We start from the raw sequence: 26,699 nt of genomic DNA, 5'->3' as shown, positions 1-26,699 counted from the left end.
TAAACTGCATTGAGACTTTCCAATAAGGTTATTTAAATAAGCATGATTTTTTTTTAATCAATGCATGAAATTCAAATGTTTGACTGTCTGACAAACTATGCAAACGACGTATCCCATGACCATCTCATCATACCTGGGACAGCATTTGTCAACATACAAGTCAGAGCACTCCAAAATGGCGGATCGTGAAGAGGGTAAGTGGCCACACTCAAACCAAAAACGACCTTTATGTTTCGATATTTGGGCCAATGATTGCATCTTACATGTACTTAATCGAGCATTAAATCATATCCAAATCTACTCGCCAAAAAAAAATGTTTGACCTATTCTCTCGGTCTCTCTGATCGCACTCCCTCTGTGTGTTTCCATGTATCAACGTCATAAATTCTATGAAGATGATTATGATTGGCTAGTGGCTACAATAACGCTGTGCTACTTTAGATTTTAGAATTATATTTCCCCACATAAGCGTATTGATTCTTATGTCCAAATATGTCTAGAAATGGCAGATTCTATCCTCTCTTCCTCCTACATGATTTACATTAGGCGACTTTTTTGTAGACTGCCTCTTACGAAAACGAAACAGAATTGGCAATGCCATATGGTCAAATTAACCACATTTCCGATAAGGATGAAAAAATACTTGTACAGCTGCTAATTATTCTCCCTTTGTACACCAAGCTCTACTTTGTTTGTCTCCCAAGACCCAGAGAATGAAGACGACACATGCGAGGTGATCTACCTGACAGAATATGCCAGACGTCAACAATGGTGGGGCCGCCTATTTGGTGGGAACAATTCGGGTCCTATGTCTGAGAAGTATTCGGTGGCTACACAAATAGCACTGGGGGGAGTGAGTGGCTGGTAAGTCATGCAGGCCAGGCCAGTATTTATTGATTATGCTAAGCTGTTAAGAGAATTATGTTCATAAACTGAACTTCAATTAACAACTCAGTCTCCAACCCAGAATTTGTAAGATACTGGTTGAAATGAAAACAGACAGAGGCCCAGCCTACAATAGTCGAATGTTTATTCACGAGAACGTTCTGAAGTCCACAATACAAAGACATCCATTTTATAGCGGCGCACATACTTCCACACAAACAGTAGATATCATACGCACATACATACACACCAACAGTAGGTATCCTACGCACATACTTTATCAATACCCAGCCGACAAAGATTAGGGACCGTGAGAAGTACTCCCTGCCCTCTCCCAAATCTCTCAGTGGCCCATAGCCAAGGTCGGCACCGAATTTTGCTCAGACAGTCTGTGTTTAAGATACTATAGAGACATATTGTACAGATATATTGTTTTGCCCTAATTCTGACTAAAACTACACACACCATTTATTATAATTTTACTGACTAAGACTACACACATCATTACTAATAATTTGATGATTCTAATCAATTTCATTGTTTCAGGGTGGAATATTCTAATCATTCATTTAAATTAGGCGACTTTTTTGTAGACTGTAGACTTTTTTGTAGATTTAAACATATAAATTCCATTCACATAAGCATCCTCAGGACTGTTCTTTAATATCATGTGATTTCTCTCACACATGTTATTCAATGCTACTGTGTTTTCTGCATGGTATGGTCAAAATACAAAGGCTTCTTCTGTAGATTATGCTTTTTTCCATGTATGGTGCAGTGCACTTTATGGGGGATAGGGTGTCATTTGAGTTTTGCATTGTCTCTCACTGGCAGGTGTGCAGGATATCTTTTCCAAAAGGTGGGAAAGATTGCAGCCACCGCTGTGGGTGGAGGATTCCTGTTATTACAGGTAGGAACTCAACACAAGGTTTTGATTTATAGTATAAAAGTCTAAATTACTTCTGTCAGCTGGCCACCCACTGCAAAGAGGAGCTTGGACTTATCAATGAATAACATCTGAATGTTTCATAAACACATTTCGTAGGACTGTCTGAATATCATTATTAGCCACAATACTTATTGTCATGTATTACAGTACATTATGTTTTTGTTCTTGGTCTTTGTCGTTCCGAAAATATAAACTTTCTATTCCTATTCTAATCTCCAGATAGCCAACCACAGTGGCTATGTGCAGGTGGACTGGAAGAGAGTGGAGAAGGATGTCAACAAAGCCAAGAGACACCTGAAGAAGAATGCCGACAGGGCTGTACCAGAGTTTAACTCACTTATTGACCAGGTAGCCCACTGTAGCTGGTAACATAACATGTCTAACATTTAATAATGCAGTATTTTATTCATCCTACAAGGGGCAAAGCAATGTGAATTTAACTACACCTATCAACATAATATTGACTCTGCTTACTTGTACATACTACTAATTCAATTGATGAAATTTGCATATTTATTTGTCTTTCTCTCTTGCAGTCCACAGAGTTTGTGAAGACAAATGTAATCATCACCAGTGGATTCTTTGGAGGCTTTTTGCTTGGACTGGCATCCTAAGATATAAAAATAGAGACCTGCAGTTTATTAAGGCTTTTTTTTTGAGTGGTCTGGTCTGTCTTGCCCTTCTAAAATGGTGGTGGGAAAAACAAGAACAGATGCACAGCACAATATATCAAAATGAGCCAAAGTGTAATTACACAAACCACAAAAGGGTAGTGCAGTTGTAAATACTCTGTAATGTGTACCTACAGTTACACAATACCTACCCATGTATCTACCATGTAAATGCTAAATGCATGGTTTTAGTGCCACTTGAAACTGCTCCACAGATTTTCTGCTGCTCCACCGAATAAACAAAACCATGTTTCTAGTCAGGCTTTAGCTCTGATTCAAGAAAATCGGGCATGACCTAAAAGGAGTCAGTGGGTCTTGTGGGAAATACTGGCCGACAAAACAGTTAATCAACACTCTGTAAGAGCACACAGGTGTTGTGATCCTGTACATGGCATCTAGTGGTCCTGTCCCACTTGGATTCATGTATTCATCATATGAAAAGATAGAAACATACACTCAGTCAATGGCTTTGAGCGGGTGCTGGAGATCAAAGTATGTACGTACATGTATGTAAAACGGATAGGAAGACGCCACACACTGCAATCTAAGCTGTATTTATTGAGATCGACCTTGTGGTCCATCAGACTCCCATGCATCCCGTAGAGGTATATGTACAGTGTACTGTTGCATTGGTTACATGTACACACCATATTGGGCTGTAATTCTGGACCTTATTGATTACATTTGGGTCCAGTTCTTTTCCAGTTCATTTGTTTATATTGTTATTTTTGTCAATAGTCCTACACCGCTAGTATACTCAAGTCATGCAGTGCATCATGTTGCTCAGGAAACTATGCATGACATGTCATTTTCATTGTATGAATTAATACTTCAGTCACATTATATTGAGTGATTTAGGATTACTATGACAATATATTATTTTGTATTTACAAGCAGTGCAATATTTGCTTAGAGGTAGCGTAGCCTCTTTTTCACAGGAAAGCTATTTACCTTTGTTATTGAATGACAGTGTTGTTGTACTTTGTGTATATATCCTTAATAAAAGACAATGCAGCAATCATGGTTTTCTTTTTTCTTTCAGATTAAATAATGTCTGTGTCCTTCCTACAGCTATGAATTTAGGGTGCAGTTAATTGCCTGTCCTACTATTTGAGTTAAATTACCTTAATCAGACAGATTTAGTCTTTCAAGTTAGTCATCATTACTATGTCTAGCTTGTGTATTATACATAAAATGTTACATTGTAGCAAAATGTTTCTGTGCAATATTACAATTTTCTTAGAATGTTGCTAAAATGTTGCAACCCTAGATTCTGACGCTTCACTGTTGCCAGGCAACCCAAGATAACAGCACGCTCCATGGCAACCTCAAACGGGAAGGACGAAAGAACTTCTCACTAGTTGGACGGAGGAAAAAGTATATTTATATCCCAATTAATGCCACCATGGCACTGCCGATGCTGCCTGGAAATTCTCTCAACAAAAACGTAAGTTTTGTGCAATGTTTCCTGTTAAATTAGTGGATACATTTTAGATTATTTGGATTATTGACCCCAGTTAGCCTATTTTGCGAATTGAGCCGAATAGAACAACACATAGCGCTTGCTAGCTACGCTAGCATGTTCCCTAGCAGCATCGTCCATAGATTGTGCAAGTTCATTGCATTAAAATGCATTCCTGTTTGCTGCAAGAACCTTAAGAAAGCACATTGAATATGATGAATTTCTGACATTATCCTCTAAACTTTAAGGTTAAATAAAAAATAAATAAAGCTACAAACCATAATATTTTCTCTGCGTATGGTTCTAGTCTTTACTTGACTGACTTGTGACATCCTTTCATCCAGTTGGGGAAAAACAAATTCCACAAGTCCCAGCATTTTGACTATTCCAACGGGGTCCGTATGATGGTGGGCTCAGGGAAGCCAGGCATTGGAGGGGAGTTGCTGTTGGGCCAGAAGTCTCAACCAAACTATTCTATCTTCCCCAATGGAGAGGGCAGTGACACTCCATCATGGGTGGCCTTTGACAAGCAGGTCTGTCATTTAATTTTTTTGTGCTTTCCAAATAATCTTTGAAAGGTGCAGTAGATTACAGACACACAGACTGACAGACAGATAGACAGACTGAGTTGGACAGACTGCTCCATTCTCACCATCCCTCCCTCAGGTGCTGAGCTTCAATGCGTTCTTCCAGGAGGCTGTGCCTCAGAAGCGAGAGGAGAAGTACCGCGTCAGGAAGTGTAAGATCTATTTCTACCTGGAAGACGACACCATCCAGGTGGTAGAGCCTGAATTAAAGAACAGCGGAATACCACAAGGTGAGGTATTTTAACCTAGGTCTTGAGCAGGTAAATTGCTGATTGAGATCTACCTGAATTTCTACCCCCTATTCAAACAGAAACCAGTACCTGCAAAAAGACAGATGATTACAGGAAAAGCCCTCTATGTTAAAGAGGTTTAACTATGACAAGATATAAACATTTTTTTCCTATTTTCAGGAACGCTGATTCGTCGGCACCGCATCCCACTGCCCCCTCCAGATGGTGAGTGCTTCTACACGGTGCACGACTTCAACATCAACCAGCAGATGGTGCTGTATTCACGCATTTTCATGGTCACCGACTGTGACCCCTTCACCAGAAACTTCCTCAGGAAGATGGGGGTGCGACTCAACCCCACCAATTCCACTCCCCTGGACCCTTACAGCAACCTACGACAAGAGGTGGGATTAGAGAGGAGGGGGAATGAGGGAGGGTGAGAGGGAGGAAGAGAGGGATAACAGAGAAGGCGTCATTATGGATTTAGTGGTACCATCTTCTGTGTTGAACATAGTGCTTTGCTATTGATCTAATGCCAAGGTGCAAGCCTGAGAAACATGTCACACTGAGCAGAAACTACTCAGGCTGATTGATTTACATTGTCCTCTGACAGATAGAGCAGCTCACTGTACAGATGCCACCTGTCAGAAAACAATGACTGACATCTATTTATCTGATATTATCACAATTACATGACTTCTATACATACAGACATTATCTGTAGCTACCAAGCTGTATACTGTAGACTTTATGTATTGATAAAGTATACCGTATTATCAATAATCTGTCTGTGTATCCACAGATGGAGAAGAGTATGAAGCCACTGCGTCCATACGAGAGGCTGGACACGCTCAAGCAGTTCCTGGACCACGACCGCAATGTGCTGCGGTTCTACTGCCACTGGGACGACTCAGAGAACATGTTTGGGGACCCACGCGAGCTCACCCTGCACTACTTCTTGGCCGATGACACCATAGAGATCAGGGAGGTCATCTACCCCAACTCAGGCCGGGATGCCACCCCCAAGTTTCTGCACCGTAGCAAGCTGCCCAAGGTTAGATGGGAAATGTGTGTACAAAGCAATGGTTCCCAAACTTTTTCACTCGGGTCTCCTTTTCCATAAATGAGGTGTTTTTTGTTGTTGCCATTTTACAGCAAATGTCCTGCTTTCTACACATTTTGTCATATCCTATGTGTGTTCATGTGATATCTGATTGACTCAGACATTACAACAAAATCAATAGGCTACAAAACCTAGCTAAAATGTTTTACCTGACATGGGCTAGTTTATCTGAACATTCCTGACAACTTACTGTATAAATAGCTCTCTAACGTCTGCAATGACAAAAGGAAAACTGCTGATGCACTACCGAAGTTCAAAATTGCACCTTTAGCATTCTACGATTACAACTTTCAAGAGTAAATTGAATGCGGATTGAGTTTAAAATAAAACATTTAATAAAAAGGAATACTTTTTTTTTTATCGTGCGCCCCACAGTTTGGGAACCACTCCCTTATAGGAGCAGAAAGCTTGCAGACACTTTCCGCTACCACTCTGTCAGCAGAGTTGACTTGCAGTGTCAGGTTTCACACCTGTCATTTGCATAGGGAGTGGCATGTCACATTTTCTGGCCTATCCAGACAAATAATTGATTTGCTCTGCCTGTGAGCGATGGAACCCAGCCTGGGAGACGGCATAGGAGAGGGAACAATCTAGCGAATCCAGCAGCTGGGTTTATCTTGTTGTGATATTCTCTACCGGATTTAGAGCTCTCAACATGAAAAAATACTAAATCATTTTTGTAGAATTGAAACACGACCACTTTATTTTGCCACAGAGGTACGAAATCACTTTGTGCGGAAAGCTGAAGTTATAACGAGTCTTCAAATATTTGAATGTTGTCTCTGTGTCACTCAGAGGACGCTTGGCAGAAAATGCTCTGTCTTCAGTTATATGAAATGGGGCCAAATTTGTAGTCATGTAATATTCTAATATTTATTTTACAGTTATAATAAAGTTGAAATATTATATTAAGTTGTTTATAATTTGATTATTGCTCTTTTTAGAAAACATGTACTTGAGCCTGTGTCCTCAAAAGTGATTAATTTAGAACTATTTCTACCATAAAGGTGAGTTCCAAACCTTTCTATAACTATGCAGCATTACAAGTTAGTGTTTATGGCCATCCCATTAAAAATAATTACTTTTGGGTATGTCTATTTAGGCGGAAATCTACATTTTGCCTTAACGTTCAAGAGGAAATTAAAGGAAGGGCAGAAGATAGGAAATCTAAACTACCATTGTTTCGGCTGCTTTGAAGAATTTGTATCAGGGGAGTGATATGTTTTGGTTGAAGTATAGTCAAAAGAGGAAAGGTGCCTCTCTTTCTCTTCTGCTTGAATGGCTTCGGCCTCCCTCCCTCACAGAGCTCTCATCCACTCGGACAGGTCTGCAGTAACATCTAGCCTCCCTGAAGCATCTTTCCTCATCTCTTCTCTAGTCACTGTTCAGACACTAACTCATCCTTCCTTTCCAGTTGTTTTCCTTTTGTAAAATCCAGTGATTGTCATGCTGTTTGTTCGGTTGCCTTTCTATAAATGTCATCCTGAAAGGTTGCATCTGAACCCCCGAGCCATTTGGACATAACGATTCCCCACAGATACAAATTAAATCTGTCCCTCAAGACAAATGATGAGGATTTGGTTAGTCTATGTTCTTTCTCTTTCTCCCTGTTATGCTGCTTCCATGACCAAGAACCAGGAGGCAAGTACCAGCCAATCTGTGTGTGCTGTGGTTATGGTGGTGGTTTGGTGTAGTGTGGTTTGGTGTAGTGTGGTGTGGTGTGGTTGGTGTAGTGTTTGGTGTTATGTGGTTTGGTGTAGTGTGTGTGTGTATGTGTGTGTTTTAGCTTTGCATGTGTGTTTCTATACCGTGTAAGTGTGTGTGTGCGTGTGTGTTTCTGACTCTTCTCCATCGGTGTGTTTTCTCCTCTGTTCTCTCCTGCAGCATGCTCCCAACCCCAAGCGTCAGCCCGGAGATATCACAGACCGTACGGTGCTCAACGTCTTTGGTCCTATGGGCCAGGGAGGACGCTACATCCTGGACAGCCTCAAAGTAGGTGCTCTTGGGGAGTCTTTTTAGAGACAAAAATTGACACATTTGTCCATATTGAATGCTATATGGAAGATAAGACTAGGGTTTATGTGACTGTAAGGGATGTTGTAGAAACAGCAGTTTGTTTCCAAAAGTTGTATCTCTGTTTCTTTGAGTGTACAGGGTCAGTTTGATCCAGCATATTTTACTGTAAGAAGGGAGCTTACTCTCAGCTAATGTCTCTCTCTCTCTGTCAGACAGGTGCGGTGCATGAGCAGTTCTATAAGGACAGTGACCTGACTCTGGGGGGCATGGTCAACGTGTGGGGACGCAGGGTGGTCATCTGTGACTGTGACAACTTCACCAAAGAGTTCTACCGCTCCAAATATGGCATTGGTGAGATACACACACACACACACACACACACACACACACACACACACACACACACACACACACACACACACACCCAAGCCCATCACCTGCGGTTCTGGTGTATAACCACAGGGTGTCAGTATAAGTATAATAAACTGCACATTTCACTACCTTGACCAACTCAAGTACCCCTGTTTTGCAATGTCAATGTTATTTAGCTGTTTTCAGTACCACTGTCAAGTATTTCTCATAATCTGAAAATGTTGTAAATTTACTCTTAGATGCTCTCCATATCCCTAATTCAGATTTTGTCATTCAGATTTAGTGAAGGCTCAATTTGTGACCTGTTAGAGATTAAAATAACATCATTATAATCATTTTATTATTATTAAATTTTTTATGCAATTCTCTCCATTGTATCAAAACCATGCGAGCCCTACAATAATCCCTGACAGTCAATCAAATTGTGTTTATATACTGTATGAAACATAACATTTACAACAAAGTGCTTTACAGTAACCAGGTCTGGACCAACAATGGTGGACTTGGGTGATAGAGTGGCATTTGCAGCACTGACATTATAGTAAACAAAGTTTTGGAATGATAGATTTCAGATATATAACATTTTCCAGGTGCTCAAAGTGAGGATAACAGCTCCAGGCCTATCTGTCTCCCTGGCCCTGACCAACACCAAATACCAGTGATCGCCCCACCGCCGCCAGCCATTTGGCCTCCCTGAGCGAGAAGCTTTCAAATGAAGCCGCTATCAGCATGATTCATGCACTTGTGTTTTCGGCAACATATCTGCCGCTTTGCGCCATCAAAATGGTGTCCACTATCTGTAGATGGGAGGGTTTGGGGGGGGGGTCTTGGGGGGAGGGGTGTGGCTCTTGGGGGGGGGGTTCAACCAGTCTGCAGTAACCAAACTCTTGTCTGTGGGCGCTTGCCCCCCACCCCTCTCATGTGTTTCTAGGCTAGGTTAAGTTAGGCTGGCTATGGGGCGATTCCCTGTATTAGTCACAGCCGATCAATGATGGAGAGGCCTGTTGGGGACCTCAGGGGGTCAAAGGTTATATAGGTTACTGTTACCCCTGTTGCCTTCTCTTTCCATCTCTACTCTTTCTCCTCTCTTCCTTCAACTGTTGTTGTCTCTCTCTATTTATCTATTTATCTGCCCCCCCCCCCCCCCCCCGTCTCTCCTTGTCTATATACAGTGGGGCAAAAAAGTATTTAGTCAGCCACCAATTGTGCAAGTTCTCCCACTTAAAAAGATGAGAGAGGCCTGTAATTTTCATCATAGGTACATTTCAACTACGACAGACAAAATGAGAGAAAAAAATTCCAGAAAATCACATTGTAGAATTTTTAATGAATTTATTTGCAAATTATGGTGGAAAATAAGTATTTGGTCAATAACAAAAGTTTATCTCAATACTTTGTTATATACCCTTTGTTGGCAATGACAGAGGTCAAACGTTTTCTGTAAGTCTTCACAAGGTTTTCACACACTGTTGCTGGTATTTTGGCCCATTCCTCCATGCAGATCTCCTCTAGAGCAGTGATGTTTTGGGGCTGTTGCTGGGCAACACGGACTTTCAACTCCCTCCAAAGATTTTCTATGGGGTTGAGATCTGGAGACTGGCTAGGCCACTCCAGGACCATGAAATGCTTCTTACGAAGCCACTCCTTCGTTGCCCGGGTGGTGTGTTTGGGATCATTGTCATGCTGAAAGACCCAGCCACGTTTCATCTTCAATGCCCTTGCTGATGGAAGGAGGTTTTCACTCAAAATCTCACGATACATGGCCCCATTCATTCTTTCCTTTACACGGATCAGTCGTCCTGGTCCCTTTGCAGAAAAACAGCCCCAAAGCATGATGTTTCCACCCCCATGCTTCACAGTAGGTATGGTGTTCTTTGGATGCAACTCAGCATTCTTTGTCCTCCAAACACGACGAGTTGAGTTTTTACCAAAAAGTTCTATTTTGGTTTCATCTGACCATATGACATTCTCCCAATCTTCTTCTGGATCATCCAAATGCTCTCTAGCAAACTTCAGACGGGCCTGGACATGTACTGGCTTAAGCAGGGGGACACGTCTGGCACTGCATGATTTGAGTCCCTGGCGGCGTAGTGTGTTACTGATGGTACGCTTTGTTACTTTGGTCCCAGCTCTCTGCAGGTCATTCACTAGGTCCCCCCGTGTGGTTCTGGGATTTTTGCTCACCGTTCTTGTGATCATTTTGACCCCACGGGGTGAGATCTTGCGTGGAGCCCCAGATCGAGGGAGATTATCAGTGGTCTTGTATGTCTTCCATTTCCTAATAATTGCTCTCACAGTTGATTTCTTCAAACCAAGCTCCTTACCTATTGCAGATTCAGTCTTCCCAGCCTGGTGCAGGTCTACAATTTTGTTTCTGATGTCCTTTGACAGCTCTTTGGTCTTGGCCATAGTGGAGTTTGGAGTGTGACTGTTTGAGGTTGTGGACAGGTGTCTTTTATACTGATAACAAGTTCAAACAGGTGCCATTAATACAGGTAACGAGTGGAGGACAGAGGAGCCTCTTAAAGAAGAAGTTACAGGTCTGTGAGAGCCAGAAATCTTGCTTGTTTGTAGGTGACCAAATACTTATTTTCCACCATAATTTGCTAATAAATTCATTAAAAATCCTACAATGTGATTTTCTGGATTTTTTTTTCTCATTTTGTCTTTCATAGTTGAAGTGTACCTATGATGAAAATTACAGGCCTCTCTCATCTTTTTAAGTGGGAGAACTTGCACAATTGGTGGCTGACTAAATACTTTTTTGCCCCACTGTATATTTATACACTACCGGTCAAAAGTTTTAGAACACCTTCTCATTCAAGGATTTATCTTTATTTTTACTATTTTCTACATTGTAGAATAATAGTGAAAACATCAAAACTATGAAATAACACATATGGAATCATGTAGTAACCAAAAAAGTGTTAAATAAATCAAAATATATTTTATATTTGAGATTCTTCAAAGTAGCCACCCTTTGCCTTGACAGTTTTGCACACTCTTGGCATTCTCTCAAACAGCTTCATGAGGTAGTCACCTGGAATGCATTTAAATTAACAGGTGTGCCTTCTTAAAAGTTAATTTGTGGATTTTCTTTCCTTCTTAATGCGTTTGAGCCAATCAGTTGTGTTGTGACAAGGTAGGGGTGATGTACAGAATATAGCCCTATTTGGTAAAAGACCAAATCCATATTATGACAAGAACAGCTCAAATAAGCAAAGAGAAACGGCAGTCCATCATTACTTTAAGACATGAAGGTCAGTCAATACGGAAAACATTTCAATAACTTTGAAGTAGCCACCCTATTTCCAACAGTCTTGAAGGAGTTCCCACATATGCTGAACACTTGTTGGCTGCTTTAACTTCATTCAGCGGTCCGCCTCATCCCAAACCATCTCAATTGGGTTGAGATCGGATGATTGTGGAGGCCAGGTCATCTGATGCAGCACCGTCACTCTCCTTCTTGGTCAAATAACCCTTACACAGCCTGGAGGTGTGTTGGGTCATTGTCCTGTTGAAAAACAAATGATTGTCCCACTAAGCGCAAATCAGATGGGATAGCACATCGCTGCAGAATGCAGTAGTTGCCATGCTGGTTAAGTGCGCCTTGAATTCTAAATAAATCGCAGACAGTGTCACCAGAAAAGCAACCCCACACCATCACACCTCCTCCTCCATGCTTCATGGTGGGAACCACACATGCAGAGATAATCTGTTCACCTACTCTGCGTCTCACAAAGACACAGTGGTTGGAACCAAAAATCTCAAATTTGGACTCATCAGACCAAAGGACAGATTTCCACCGGTCTAATGTCCATTGCTCATGTTTCTTGGCCCAAGCAAGTCTCTTCTTATTATTGTTGTCTTTTAGTAGTGGTTTCTTTGCAGCAATTTGACCATTGATAGCCTGATTCATGCAGTCTCCTCTGAACAGTTGATGTTGAGATGTGTCTGTTACTTGAACTCTGTGAAGCATTTATTTGGGCTGCAATTTCTGAAGTGCAGTTAACTCTAATGAACTTATCCTCTGCAGCAGAGGTAACTCTGGGTCTTCCTTTCCTGTGGCGGTCCTCATTAGAGACGGTTTCATCATAGCGCTTGATGGTTTTTGCGACTGCACTTGAAAAAACTTTAAAAGTTCTTGAAATTTTCTAGATTGACTGACCTTCATATCTTAAAGTAATGATGGACTATCGTTTCTCTTTGATTATTTGAGTTGTTCTTGCCATAATATGGACTTGGTCTTTTACCAAATAGGGCCATCTTCTGTATAACAACCCTACCTTGTCACAACACAACTGATTGGCTCAAACGCATTAAGAAGGAAAGAAATTCCACAAATTACCTTTTAACAAGGCACACCTGTTAATTGAAATGCATTCCAGGTGACTACATCATGAAGCTGGTTGAGAGAATGCCAAGAGTGTGCAAAGCTGTCATTAAGGCAATCGGTGGCACCTTTGAAGAATATAAAATATAAAACATATTTTGATTTGTTTAACACTTCTTTGGTTACTACATGATTCCATATGTGTTATTTCATAGTTTTGATGTCTTCACTATTATTCTACAATCTAGAAAATAGTACATATAAAGAAAAATCCTTGAATGAGAAGGTGTGTCCAAACTTTTGACTGGTACTGTATATATATACACTACTGTTCAAAAGTTTGGGGTCACTTAGAAATGTCGTTGTTTTTAAAAGAAAAGCACATTTTTTGTCCATTAAAATAACATCAAATTGATTAGAAATACAGTGTAGACATTGTTAATGTCGTAAATGACTATTGTAGCTGGAAACAGCAGATTTTTTATGGAATATCTACATAGGCATACAGAGGCCCATTATCAGCAACCATCACTCCTGTGTTCCAATGGCACGTTGTGTTAGCTAATCCAAGTTGATCATTTTAAAAGGCTAATTGATCATTAGAAAACCTTTTGCAGTTATGTTAGAACAGCTTGAAAACTGTTGCGCTGATTTAAAGAAGCAATAAAACTGGCCTTCTTTAGACTAGTTGAGTATCTGGAGCATCAGCATTTGTTGGTTCGATTACAGGCTCAAAATGACCAGAAACAAATAACTTTCTTCTGAAACTCGTCAGTCTATTCTTGTTCTGAGAAATGAAGGCTATTCCATGCGAGAAATTGCAAAGAAACTGAAAGTCTCATACAACGCTGTGTACTACTCCCTTCACAGAACAGCGCAAACTGGCTCTAACCAGAATAGAAAGAGGGGTAGGAGGCCCCGGTGCACAACTGAGCAAGAGGACAAGTACATTAGAGTGTCTAGTTTGAGAAACAGACGCCTCACAAGTCCTCAACTGGCAGCTTCATTAAATAGTACCCGCAAAACACCAGTCTCAACGTCAACAGTGAAGAGGCGACTCCGGGATGCTGACCTTGTATGTATAGTGTATATATATCTCTTTATCCATTTCTTTGTCCTCTCTCTCTCAGAGGACTTCAGCCCAGTACAGTACAAGGCACCTCTGGCCCCTAAGCCCCCCAGGCCTGTACCTCCCTACAATGGCTTTGGCTCTGAAGAGGACTCACTGTGCTCCTGCCAGGGCCTGCTGCCCAAACCCCCACAGAAAGACTTCCGCAAGCTCATGGAGAAAGACAGGTGAGAGTCAAGAAAGCACCACTCTGGAGATACTACTTAGGATAGGTCACTACAGTTCAAGTCAAAGCGCCATAAGATATTGTCGTTTGTAACTTACCTCTCATAAGTTTTTCTCTTTTTTTAAACTTGATTCACTCCCCTCTGTATTTTATTTGGATTTTACAGTGAAGCTAAAATGTATTAATTAGGCTCTACACTCCAGCATTTTGGATTTGATATCAAATGTTTTATGAGGTGACAGTACATATCTGTTTTACCATTTAGAAATGAATGCACTTTATGTATCTAGTCCCCCCATTTGAAGAAGTCAGTATTTTGACAAATTAACTAATAGTGTATTAATATGGTCCAAAGTTTAGTATTTGCTCCCATATTCCTAGCACACAATGATTACATCAAGCTTGTGACTACAAACTTTTTGTAAATAAGAATAGAGGATGCTTCTGAACACTTCTACATTAATGTGGATGCTGCCATGATGATGGACAATCGTGAATAATGATGAGTGAGAAAGATCATACCACACAAAAAAATGCTAACCTCCCCTGTTATTGGTAATGGTGAGAGGTAAGTTTTTTCCCCCTAACGTTCTCACTCATTATAGAGCCAAATTGACAGATTATAAAACCAAATTTACACATTTTAGCTTCACTGTCCAAATAAATACAGAGGGGAGTGTATTTTCTTGAACCCTCATACTTATTACGGTGTGTATATAAAGTCTTCAGCCCTTGCTCGATTCTCCCAGGTTCTCCCATTTTGGCCTTACAGCCTAAATGGGAGAATTACATTGTGTCTATATATGTGTTAACTCCTCTCACTGTGTGTGTTTGTGTGTTTGTGTGTGTGTGTGTGTGTGTGTGTGTGTGTGTGTGTGTGTGTGTGTGTGTGTGTGTGTGTGTGTGTGTGTGTGTGTGTGTGTGTGTGTGTGTGCGTGCGTGCGTGCGTGCGTGCGTGCGTGCGTGCGTGCGTGCGTGCGTGCGTGCGTGCGTGCGTGCGTGCGTGCGTGCGTGCGTGCGTGCGTGCGTGCGTGTGTGTGAGAGAGAGAGAGTGCCTGCCTGCTTGTCTGTGTGCGTACGTGTGTGTGTGTGTGCGTGCGTGCGTGCGTGCATGTGTGTGTGTGTATGTGTTTCCCCCTACCAGACAGGGCCTTGAGAGTAACGTGCTGAGGTTTATGGGGAAGATGGTGACTGAAAATCCCATCGACAGAGATAGACTCTTCATAATCTCCTTCTACCTCAGTGACGACACCATCTGTGTGTTCGAACCGCCTCAGAGGAACACCGGTAGGGACCGTTTGGCTATCAGTCGACACTTCTAGAATACCCATAAGAGACAAGTAGACATACTAATGGGGATTACTTTACTTTCTCTCCTCATCCTCTCTTCCGCAGTGAAGGAAAGTGGAAGTGTCTACTTTGATAGGTTGAGATGACTTCTTCCACATATTCAAACGTCCCCTTCTGTGCCCCCCCCCCCCCCCCCTCCCCTGCTCCAGGTGTGTTGGCGGGTAAGTTCCTTGAGCGTGGCAGAGTGAAGAAGCCTGGTCAGAAGCTGTTTAAGAGTGAGATATCCCAGTATTTCAGTGCCCAGGACCTGTATGTAGGAGCCAGGATCAACCTCAACAACCAGGGCTTCCAGCTGATCGATGCTGATGAGTACGCCTTCAACTACATGGAGCAACACGCTGAGGAGGTGGGATGCACTTTCTCCTCTTCTTTTCTTGTTTATTCTCTTTTTCTCTCTCCTCTCCTCATCTCATCGTCTCCTCTCTATCCAGTTCCCCAGGGCTAACATGGGCTCCATCATCAGTAAGATCCGCTCCATCCCTGAGGACAAACAGAATGAGATTAAACAGTTCCTCACCCTCAGTGACCCTGGAAACACTGGACTGATCCCCTACGAACCCTTCAGGTAGTACACTCCTCTTTCTTCCTCTTCTCCTCTTCTCTTTTTTTATCCCTCTCTCCTCTGACCCTGGAAACACTGGACTGATCCTCTACCAACCCTTCATGTAGGACTCCTCTCTTACTCCTCTCTTCTCTCTCTAAACAGCTGTTTACAGTATGGTCCCAATTAATTAATTTGGGTGTTTTCTGATTCAGATCCTCAGATCCAAAACAAGTCCAGATTCAAGGCCAGGAACTAGAGCCCCAGTACCAAGATTTAGTAGTCATCAAACTATGGTGTTCATAAGCAGTTTATAAGCAGATCCTTGAAGCAAATGTTTCTGGTTGTGTGTGTGTGTGTGTGTGTGTGTGTGTGTGTGTGTGTGTGTGTGTGTGTGTGTGTGTGTGTGTGTGTGTGTGTGTGTGTGTGTGTGTGTGTGTGTGTGTGTGTGTGTGTGTGTGTGTGTGTGTGTGTGTGTTTGCCAGGGGCCTGTTGGTGGGTCTGGAGTGTGGTCTGTCGGAGCATGAGGTGATGATGCTCGGTCGTTGTTTCTGTGAGCGCCAGCAGCCCGAGGCAGAGGTGGGCCTCATGCTGGCTGTGGCTCAGGACCACCTACGCAAGAAACACTTTGAGAGCTTCTCCGACATGACCAGAGCCTTCACACACGAGGACCGACACAGGTAGGGAGTCATACACACACTCAAGCACAGACATACAGGGACGCGGACACGCAGGTACACACACATACACACAATTGGGGAGTAACGGATCACATGTTTACAGATACATGTTTACACATACTTTAGAAAAACTAGATGATTACTTCTAGGATTACTTTTAACATCAGAAAGGATGTTTGCGTGAACGCTTTCTGACACCTTTCTGTTTTCTCAAGTGCATTCAAATCAGCATAGAAAAAAGGGCAATTTTAAGTTTGTTCTGCCTGAGCAAGTCTGACCACAAATCAGAGACCACTATGATGAACCACTAGGAGCAGGAATAGGCTTTGTAGGCTACAGTCAAAGCTATTTCTTCCAATGGTGTGACTGCTGTCGGCATCCAAAGATGATCCAACTTAAATAAACGCTTGGAGGTAAGGATGACAGCAGTGGTGTAGTCTACGGCGATACGGATATCACTTATTATTGATATCTAGATAGCACATTGATGTGAATCACACTGTTGCTGTTTCATTTAGCTATTTGCGCCTTACGGATTGTGGTTGTTGTGGATGGATGTTCACAAATCTAAATGTGTATTTGAACCCAATAATGGTTGAATTGAAGAAGTTTAAGCTGCCTATTAATCATTGTTTTTGTGACCAGTGGACAGCCAGTGAAAAATGTGTTCTTGCTGCAGTGCGGTTCCCAGCCATATGGAATAAAGTTTAAGGGAGTTCCTCCCTTCTAAACTCCCTCGTGTTGTGCTCCATACTGTCAAAAACTACTTTAATTTAAGAAGACCACGATTAGGGCTTTTATTGCTCAATCTAATTAGTGCTGATTCAGAAATAATTATTCCATAGGCCTATCACCAAGATCTGCACATGCTCAAACTCGCACACCTTTGATAGACTTAAACAGATGCAAATTACACTACCTGACCAAAAGTATGTGGACACCTGCTAGTCGACCATCTCGTTCCAAAATCCATTAATATGGAGTTGGTCCCCCTTTGCTTCTATAACAGCCTCCAGTCTTCTGGGAAGGCTTTCCACTAGAAGTTCGAACATTGCTGCGGGGCTTCCATTCAGCCATGAGCATTAGTGAGGTCGGGCACTGATGTTGGGCGATTAGGCCTGGATGGTAGCCAAAGTGTTCGATAGGGTTGAGGTCAGTGCTCTGTGCAGGCCAGTCAAGTTCTTCCACAGCGATCTCGACAAACCATTTCTGTATGGACCTCGCTTTGTGCACTGAGGCATTAAATGTGAAGCGCTCCAAAAAAACTTGATTTCGCATGTGAAATGTCACTGTGATTATTATTATCTGACCCTGCTGGTCATCTATGAACGTTTGAACATCTTGGCCATGTTCTGTTATAATCTTCAACCGGCACAGCCAGAAGAGGACTGGCCACCCCTCAGAGCCTGGTTCCTCTCTAGGTTTCTCACTAGGTTCTGGCCTTTCTAGGGAGTTTTTCCTAGCCACCGTGCTTCTACACCTGCATTGCTTGCTGTTTTAGGTTTTAGGCTGGGTTTCTGTACAGCATTTTGTGACATCGGCTGATGTAAAAATGGCTTTATAAATACATTTGATTGATGGAAGTGTTCCAAAAACATGTTTTCACATTATTTCACATGTGAAATGTCACATTTGAAGTGTTCCAAAAACACGTTTTCAAATGTGAAATGTTACATGTGAAGTGTTCCAAAACCAAGTATTCACAAGATTTCACGTGTAATATCACAATAAGATTTCCAAAAACAAGTTTTCAAATGTGAAATATTACATGTGAATTGTTCCCCAAAAACATTTTCACATGTGAAATGTTCCAAAAACACATGTTTTCACATGATATCACGTGAAATTTCACATTCAATGTGTGAAATCATGGGATTTTCCACATGTGAAATCATGTAACATGAAATTACACTGGTAGCAATTGCTGTTCGTTTTGTGGGAAATATTTGTCATTGTGCTGTACATTTCTACAGTAATACGATACTGTATTAGTGTTTTGCTATAAACAGTGCCTTCAGAAAGTATTCAGACCCCTTGACTTTTGACACATTTTGTTAGGTTACAGCCTTATTAAAAAATGGATTAAAAAATATGTATCCTCATCAATCTACACACATCACCCCATAATGACAAAGCAAAAACAGTTTTTTGGACATTTTTGCTAATTTATAAAAAATAACAACTGAAATATCACATTTACATAAGTATTCAGACCTATTACTCAGTACTTTGTTGAAGCACCTTTTGCAGCGATTACAGCCTTTGAGTCTTCTTGGGTATGACGCTACAAGTTTGGCACACCTGTATTTGGGGAGTTTCTTCCATTTTTCTCTGCAGATCCTCTCAAGCTCTGTCAGGTTGGATGGGGAGCGTTGCTGCACAACTATTTTCAGGTCTTTCCGGGTTCAAGTCCGGGCTCTAGCTGGGCCACTCAAGGAAATTCAGAGACTTGTTCCGAAGCCATTCCTGCGTTGTCTTAGCTGTGTGCTTAGGGTCGTTGTCCTCTTGGAAGGTGACCCTTCGCTCTGTCTGAGGTCCTGAGCGCTCAGGAGCAGGTTTTCATCAAGGATCTCTCTGTACTTTGCTCCGTTCATCTTTCCCTCTGAGAGTCTTTAGGTGCCTTTTGGCAAACTCCAAGCAGGCTGTCATGTGCCTTTTACTGAGGAGTGGCTTCCGTCTGGCCGCTCTACCATAAAGGCCTGAATGGTGGAGTGCTGCAGAGATGATTCTGGAAGGTTCTCCCATCTCCACAGAGGAACTCTAGAGCTCTGTCAAAGTGGCCATCAGGTTCTTGGTCACCCCCCCGATTGCTCAGTTTGGCGAGGCGGCCAGCTCTAGGAAGAGTCTTGGTGGTTCCGAACTTCTTTAATTTAAAAATGATGGAGGCCACTGTGTTCTTGGGGACCTTCAATGCTGCAGACATTTTTTGGTACCCTTCCCCAGATCTGTACTTCGATGGACAATTCCCTCGACCTCATGGCTTGGTTTTTGCTCTGACATGCACTGTCAACTGTGGGACCGGATATAGACAGGTGTGTGTCTTTCCAAATCATGTCCAATCAATTGAATATGAAAAAGAAAAGGAGAGCCACACACTCTAAGAGCTCAGATGCAATAATTTAATAACCTAATAACCAATGTTTCGACAGACAAGCTATCTACATCAGGGTACAATCAATTGAATTTACCACAGGTGGACTCCAATCAAGTTCTAGAAACATCTCAAGGATGATCAATGGAAACAGGATGCACCTGAGATCAATTTCTAGTTTCATAGCAAAGGGTCTGAATACTTATGTAAATAAGGTATTTGTGTTTTTATGTTTAATACATTTGCACAAAATCTAAAAACCTGTTTTCGCTTTGTCATTATGGGGTATTGTGTGTAGATTGATGAGGATACATTTTTTTAAATACATTTTATAATCAGGCTGTAACGTAACAAAATGTGGAAAAAGTCAATGGGTCTGAATACTTTCCGAAGGCACTGTAAATACTGTCAATCGCAATGCACTTGGGGGTACGCTACTTTTTGGCCTGTCCTGCAATTCAACTTGGCATGCCTCACTTGCAATTAAATTTAAACGTATAGGATACTTTAGATGCACTTATTATTTTATAGTAAGTTACCGGCTACTGGGTTACGGTGAAAATAGTGGAAACAACTTTTAATGTAATTTCTAACTCTATTTTGTCAGTAAATATACAACAACGAACTCTATTCAGAAATTCCAATTATAATTCCAATTATGTTCAATGCTGTAAAATCAGGAATTTGGAATCTGGTTTACTTTCTGAATTGACTGGAACTTAAATGTAATTGACCTCAACATTGGCTAGCACACTTGGGACGCAGCCACACTTGGAATTTGAACTCACGACTTCTTAGATGACAGCAACCTGAATTTCCTGATTTGTCACCAGGTCTGTGACAATGACAGCGATCGACCACAGATTTATTGGCAAGAATACAATCCTCCACTTTGCTAAAAGTTGCCCGGAATCAAGTCAATAATTGTGTGATTATCCAACAACACCAAAGAAAAAAGTAGCAGTGTTCAGGGACACTTGACATAATTTAATAAAATTTAACTAGGCAAGTCAGGTAAGAACAAATTCTTATTTACAATGACGGCCTACCCCAGATGACGCTAGGCCAGTTGTGCGCTATGGGACTCCCAATCACGGCTGGATGTGATTCAGACTGGTTTCAAACCAGGGACTGTGGTGATGCCTCTTGCACTGAGATGCAGTGCCTTAGACCGCTGCGCCACTCGTGAGCAAAAGGCCTAGATTTAAGCATAAACACGCAATAGCCGACACCTGCATAGCTGGTCTTTTGGCAGTGTCGGAGCTATAACTACGTTACGGTACCGTGTTGTTCCCTGGTGTACAAAATGGTCAAGGGTACAGAGGTACAAATAGGAACTCACATGGTACTGGTCGGTACCTTTTAGATAATCTAGTATCAGATAATCTAGTATCATGGTACATTCATGGTACATTTTTCTACTCAATATTTGACATTTTAATACTGCGTTCATAACCATGTGGGAGGTGGTAATTTACCAGTTGTGAAGTCGTAAATACCAGTTGGATGCATTCATGTGCTTTCAACTCGTTGAGAAACACTGATTGGCTAATGGCCAACAAGCTGCGTAAACCATAATCTAAAAGTACAGCTATCATGCTTGTAAACAAATTATAGTGTTCAAAAACCATATTAATAAATAGCTTTTTATTAATAATGTTTTGTTGTTGCATTTAACTGCCAAAAATGCTGTTATAAAGGTAATTTCCTTAGTAGGTAACGTCAGAGGTCAGCATGTGGGAGAACGGGGAGCTCAGGATGACGGACGAGTTTCCCACCAGCAATTACCAGTTGGAGGGCCGTTCAAGTTGATTTTTCCTAGTCGTATGTGGTAAATTCCCACTCTACACTTGGTTACAAACGCAGCATTAAGTTAGGAAACTCAGAAATGTCTGGTATGGTGGTATGGTAAGTATGCAAGTAATACAGTAACATGGAGACTAGCTATTAAATATTGATTGGTCTTCTGTAGTGCGTGCACATATTTCAGCCTTTAACAAAGCTACATAATTAACAGCTTTGCTTATGAACAGACTTCCACAGAACATATTAACAGAATACAACACACCAGATTAACTGGGATGACATTCCCTTCCATGGGAGACCAAAAAGAGTTGGCTGAAAGCCACGCCTCCAATAAACTACACCTGCAATCTTCAGATAGGCTTCTGATAGGCTGCCGCTGCTACAGTATGCTGCCGCTGCTAAGTGATGCCCATGTTGTCAACAGAAGAGTCAATGAATGCACAGTAGATCACTGGCATGGATTGCTAGTGGCAGCAAGAGTCCTGTGAGTTACTGGTAAAATGACTGTAAATATTACAATAACTTACTAAATAGTAGTTTCCAGGTAAGAAATTACAAATTCACATCAACAAGTTGCCAGGTCGCAGTTGTAAATGAGAACTTGTTCTCAACTGGCCTACCTGGTTAAATTAAGGTGAAAATAAATAAATAATAATAATTAACTTACTGGAAAATGCACAATAAACTCTTTGCAGTGCAGCTCATTACTGACACGTTCTCTTACAAAGTCTGAAACATTGCTGCACTCCCAACCATGAGGTTGCAAGTTCAAATCCCCAAAGAATGAATGTGTATTCCACGATGTTGTGTCGTTGAGCACTGCTAGTTTTACGTTGGTGGAGATAATTAGACAATTATTTACTTGATTCTGGACAGCTTTAAGCAAAGTGCAGAAACGCAATCTTGTCAATAAGTCTGTGGCCCATATCTCTTTCATGCTCACAGATCTGGTGGTGTAGCTGCACTGTAGCAGGACATTTCAGGTTTCTAGCAACCGAGAGGGTATGAGTTTAAATCCCAATTGTGGTCACAGTACCAGATTTTACAGTAATTGAAATAAGAATACAGCAGAATACTGTCATTTAGAAATAACACCAAGTTTTTATATATATTTACTTCATTTTTTCTGCAACTTTAGGCAAAATGCAGAAGTGTATTCTTGGCAATAAATATATACCTGATTTCCATAATGTCCACATTATGCATCATATTAATTTAGCTGTAAAATTTGGTATCACATGTTTCACATGAAATCGTGTTTTCATATCTGCTCACATGTTGTCATGTGTAGTTCCATTTTATCACATTAAGATTTTGCCAACCCATGTTGTCACATTTATTTCACATGAGATTGTGTTTTAACGTGCTCGCTCACATGTTGTCACGTGTAGTTTTACGTTATCACATGTTGCTTTACATGTTGACACGTTGCTTCACATGTTGTCACATGTTATCACATTAACTTCACATTAAATCACGTGATCAACATGAGATCACACAAGAAGAACGCTCTCCCCTGTTACTCCCCTCCCCTGTTATTGTAATGGTGACAGGTTAGCGTGTTTTGGAGGTATGATATTTGTGCTTCTGTGACTTTCTCACTCATCATTATTTACGATTCATTCAGGACTATCCGTAATCACGGTAGCATCCACTTTAACTAGAAGTGTTTAGAAGCATATTCTATTTTTATTTACAATAAAGTGACTCCAAAGTGACACAATACATTATTTACCATTAATTTCTATTGGGTGCAAAATAATCTGAAACACAACCAAAATAAACAGCAAATGCATCCAACAAGTTGTAGAGTCACAAGCTTGATGTCATCATTGTGTGATAGGAATATGGAACCAAATACTAAAGTTTAAAAGTTAATGTACAAAAAGTTGACCTGATATAGATGAAAATTCCCTCAAATTAAAGCTGACAGTCTGCACTTTAACCTCATAGTCATTGTATAATTTCAAATCCAAAGTGCTGGAATACAAAAAATGTGTCACTGTCTCAATAGTTTTGGCGCTCACTGTACATGTATGTACATGCACACACACACACTGTACATGCACACACACACTTTCACATACACACTTTTCACACACACACACACACACACACACACACACACACACACACACACACACACACACACACACACACACACACACATACATACACAGTTCTTCCACACCAATCTCGACAAACCATTTCTGTATGGACCTTGCTTTGTGCACGGGGGCATTGTCATGCTGAAACAGGAAAGGGCCTTCCCCAAACTGTTGCCACAAAGTTGGAAGCACAGAATTGTCTTGAATGTCATTGTATGCTGTAGCATTAAGATTTCCCTTCACTGGAACTAAGGGACGTATCACGGACCATGAAAAACAGCCCCAGACCATTATTCCTCCTCCACCAAACTTTAAAGAGTCTTTACACCACTCCAGCCGACGCTTGGCATTACGCATGGTGATCTTAGGCTTGTGTGCTGCTGTCAGCCATGGAAACTCATTTAATGAAGCTCCCGACGCTCCAAAGGCAGTTTGGAACTCGGTAATGAGTGTTACAACCGAGGGACAAGACGATTTTTAATGCGTTGCGCGCTTCATCACTCACCTGTCCCATTCTGTGAGCTTGTGCGGCCTACCACTTCGCAGCTGAGCCATTGTTGCTCCTAGACATTTCCACCTCACAATAACAGCACCTCTAGCAGGGCTGAAATTTGACGAACTGACTTTTTTGAAATGTGACATCCTATGACAGTGCCATGTTGAAAGTCACTGAGCACTTCAGTAAGGCCACTACCAATTTTTGTCAATGGAGACTGCGTGGCTGTCTGCTCGATTTTATACACTTGTCAGCAACGGATGTGGCTGAAATAGCCAAATCCACTAATTTGAAGGGGTGTCCACAAACTTTTGTATATATAGTGTATATACCCCATACCCACACACACAGAGCCACACAGGCAGGTACCGTCACGGCCCGCCATCAATCAGTTGGCCAGCGGCCCCAGATCCTTAGCTGCTTGAGTAGCAGCAATTAGTTCCAGTAGTGTGTGAGTGGAGCATTGGAACCAGATGATCCCCACAGACCTGCATATTATGTAGCGGTTACACACACACACACACACACACACACACACACACACACACACACACACACACACACACACACACACACACACACACACACACACACACACACACACACACATAGTAGAACTGTGGCATAAAGGAAATTGATAGCTAGCCACGCCACAGGGTCAATCAGCATAGCTTGTTTATGTGGCCATGTAGTTACCCTGGGTTAGTTTCAGATTTGTCTAAAATGTCCTCCCTATCCAATGCCCCTGTAATGAAGACGGTATGTCATAATGTCAAGGACTGGCTCCAGACTACTCAAAAACACAGGGAAAACAACTGTGGCCTCTCACACACACACGCACATGCATGCACGTGCGCACACACACACACACACTCAAGCCTTTCATCAATGATGATTCCTCATCTGTGCTTGCCTAATATTTGTGCTCGTCCGGTCTGGTCTGTGTATCCAGGACTGGTCATCTCTCCACCAAGGAGGCCAGGACCATCTGTAAGGCCTTCCAGCTGCCACTGGCTGAGGACCTGTTGAGGGCCCTCCTCAAGAAGTAAGAAATTAGATCTGAAAGAAAGAGGAGTAGTACTGGGAGTGGAAGTGTGCTTATACAACAGTTCATCTTTGAGAGTCCTGTGATGTGTCCAGGTTTGATGCAGGCTCTGAGGAGATGGACTACCATGCCTTTCTGGCAGGGATCAACTGGAGAGAGAACCCTGCTTCCCCTGTCCTGCCTGATGATGCCCTGAAGGTGAGAGACTCAGTGGGTCATTTAGCATGAGAGAGATTTAGTGTTTGGCACAGAGCCAGCTAAGAAGATCCATCTGCACTTTTTATTGTTTATTTCACTTTATCCATTTCACTTGCTTTGGCAATGTAAACATATTTTTCCCATGCCAATAATGCCTCTTGAATTGAGAGAGAGAGAGAGAGAGAGCACTGTTTGTGAATCAGTCTCTTCGCGTGTGTGTGCATGCTCGTGAACTTGCATGTGCGTGTGTGTGTGAGAGCATGTGCGTCTGTATTGTCTCTGTCATTCTCTCTTCGTTCTCTAGCAGTGTACTATCACTGGTTCCCAGCTCCTCTCTCCCTCACGCAGTCTAAAGCCCAGACTAGTCAGGGATCCCTTGGTGGGGTAAACTGCCTTTCTAAACTTGCTCCACGGACCCACGTGAGAGGAGTGACAATGGCTGCCGTGACTTTGTATCTTCACGTCCTCACATTTTTTCTCACTGTGATGACAGAAGAGTTGCCTATATCTGCTTGAGGACTTGCTTTGTGTTGATTGGCCCATCATCCAGGCTCTGTTATTTTCCTGATTGTCTTCTGCTGATGCCTGGCATTTACCTGTATCCGCCTGGGACTCTTGTCTCTGTGGAGCTAACACACTTTCTGAACAATAATGCACATGCTTTTTCTACCACTAACATTGCACTATTTTAATGCCAATGCTGTCATGTTTTGTGAATGTATTTGGCGTGCATAACCCATGTCTACCTCTACATTCAGGGACGTTACTAGTGTGCCAGTGATTTCATTTTGTACATCTAACCTTTATTTAACCAAGCAAGTCAACTGTCATCCTCAATGAGGGCCTAGTCCAGTGTCTTGTCTTGTCTTCAGCCCTTTGTCTTGCTGTTGTTGAATTAAATCAACTTTATTGATTGTCCACAGTTTAACGTGGACTGGAGCAGGGAAGCCAGAGGCCCAGAGGTGAAGAGCATCAACTACACTGTCCTTCTGGAAGACGTGTTCGGTAGTGTCAACACCAACTCTAACCAACCCAACACTCTAACCAACCCAACACTCTAACCAACCCAGCACTCTAACCAACCCAACACTCTAACCAACCCAACACTCTAACCAACCCAACACTCTAACACACCCAACACTCTAACCAACCCAACACTCTAACCAACCCAATACTCTAACCTGTCCAACACTCTAACCAACCCAACACGCTAACCAACCCAACACTCTAACCAATCCAACACTCTAACCAACCCAACACTCTAACCAACCCAACACGCTAACCAACCCAACACTCTAACCAGCCCAACACTCTAACCAACCCAACACTCTAACCAACCCAACACTCTAACCAACCCAGCACTCTAACCAACCCAACACTCTAACCAGCCCAACACTCTAACCAACCCAACACGCTAACCAACCCAACACTCTAACCAACCCAACACTCTAACCAATCCAA

The 26,699-nt window shown here is 42.0% G+C and overlaps 2 protein-coding genes across 2 annotated transcripts; both read left to right on the top strand.

Moving 5' to 3' along the window:
- Nucleotides 1-146: 146 nt before the first annotated feature.
- On the top strand, nt 147-3,527 carry fundc1 (FUN14 domain containing 1). The gene is made up of 5 exons (XM_039014111.1): nt 147-194; nt 705-864; nt 1,720-1,795; nt 2,054-2,182; nt 2,371-3,527. The coding sequence occupies exons 1-5, from the start codon at nt 176-178 to the stop codon at nt 2,446-2,448; spliced, it is 462 nt and encodes a 153-aa protein (XP_038870039.1). The 5' UTR covers nt 147-175; the 3' UTR covers nt 2,449-3,527.
- Nucleotides 3,528-3,910: 383 nt separating this feature from the next.
- efhc2 (EF-hand domain (C-terminal) containing 2) lies at nt 3,911-26,299 on the top strand. Its single transcript, XM_039014300.1, has 15 exons — nt 3,911-3,952; nt 4,312-4,500; nt 4,634-4,784; nt 4,965-5,188; nt 5,587-5,838; nt 7,792-7,899; nt 8,136-8,274; nt 13,759-13,924; nt 15,068-15,210; nt 15,423-15,619; nt 15,705-15,838; nt 16,300-16,494; nt 24,948-25,040; nt 25,136-25,238; nt 26,162-26,299. Exons 1-15 carry the CDS (start codon nt 3,911-3,913, stop codon nt 26,297-26,299), a joined length of 2,274 nt encoding a protein of 757 aa, XP_038870228.1.
- Nucleotides 26,300-26,699: the final 400 nt, after the last annotated feature.

Source organism: Salvelinus namaycush, chromosome 19 (genome assembly GCF_016432855.1).
Source record: "Salvelinus namaycush isolate Seneca chromosome 19, SaNama_1.0, whole genome shotgun sequence".
NCBI lineage: Eukaryota > Metazoa > Chordata > Actinopteri > Salmoniformes > Salmonidae > Salvelinus > Salvelinus namaycush.
The sequence above is the reverse complement of the archived record's forward strand: the minus strand, read 5'-3'. Positions and strand labels throughout refer to the sequence as shown.

Coding starts and splice junctions, on each gene's coding strand:
- efhc2 (XM_039014300.1), top strand. CDS start 3,911: ATGGCACTGCCGATGCTGCCTGGAAATTCTCTCAACAAAAAC. Junction 3,953..4,311: donor GAAATTCTCTCAACAAAAAC/GTAAGTTTTGTG, acceptor CCTTTCATCCAG/TTGGGGAAAAACAAATTCCA. Junction 15,211..15,422: donor ACCGCCTCAGAGGAACACCG/GTAGGGACCGTT, acceptor CCCCTGCTCCAG/GTGTGTTGGCGGGTAAGTTC.
- fundc1 (XM_039014111.1), top strand. Junction 865..1,719: donor CTGGGGGGAGTGAGTGGCTG/GTAAGTCATGCA, acceptor TCTCACTGGCAG/GTGTGCAGGATATCTTTTCC. Junction 2,183..2,370: donor TTAACTCACTTATTGACCAG/GTAGCCCACTGT, acceptor TCTCTCTTGCAG/TCCACAGAGTTTGTGAAGAC.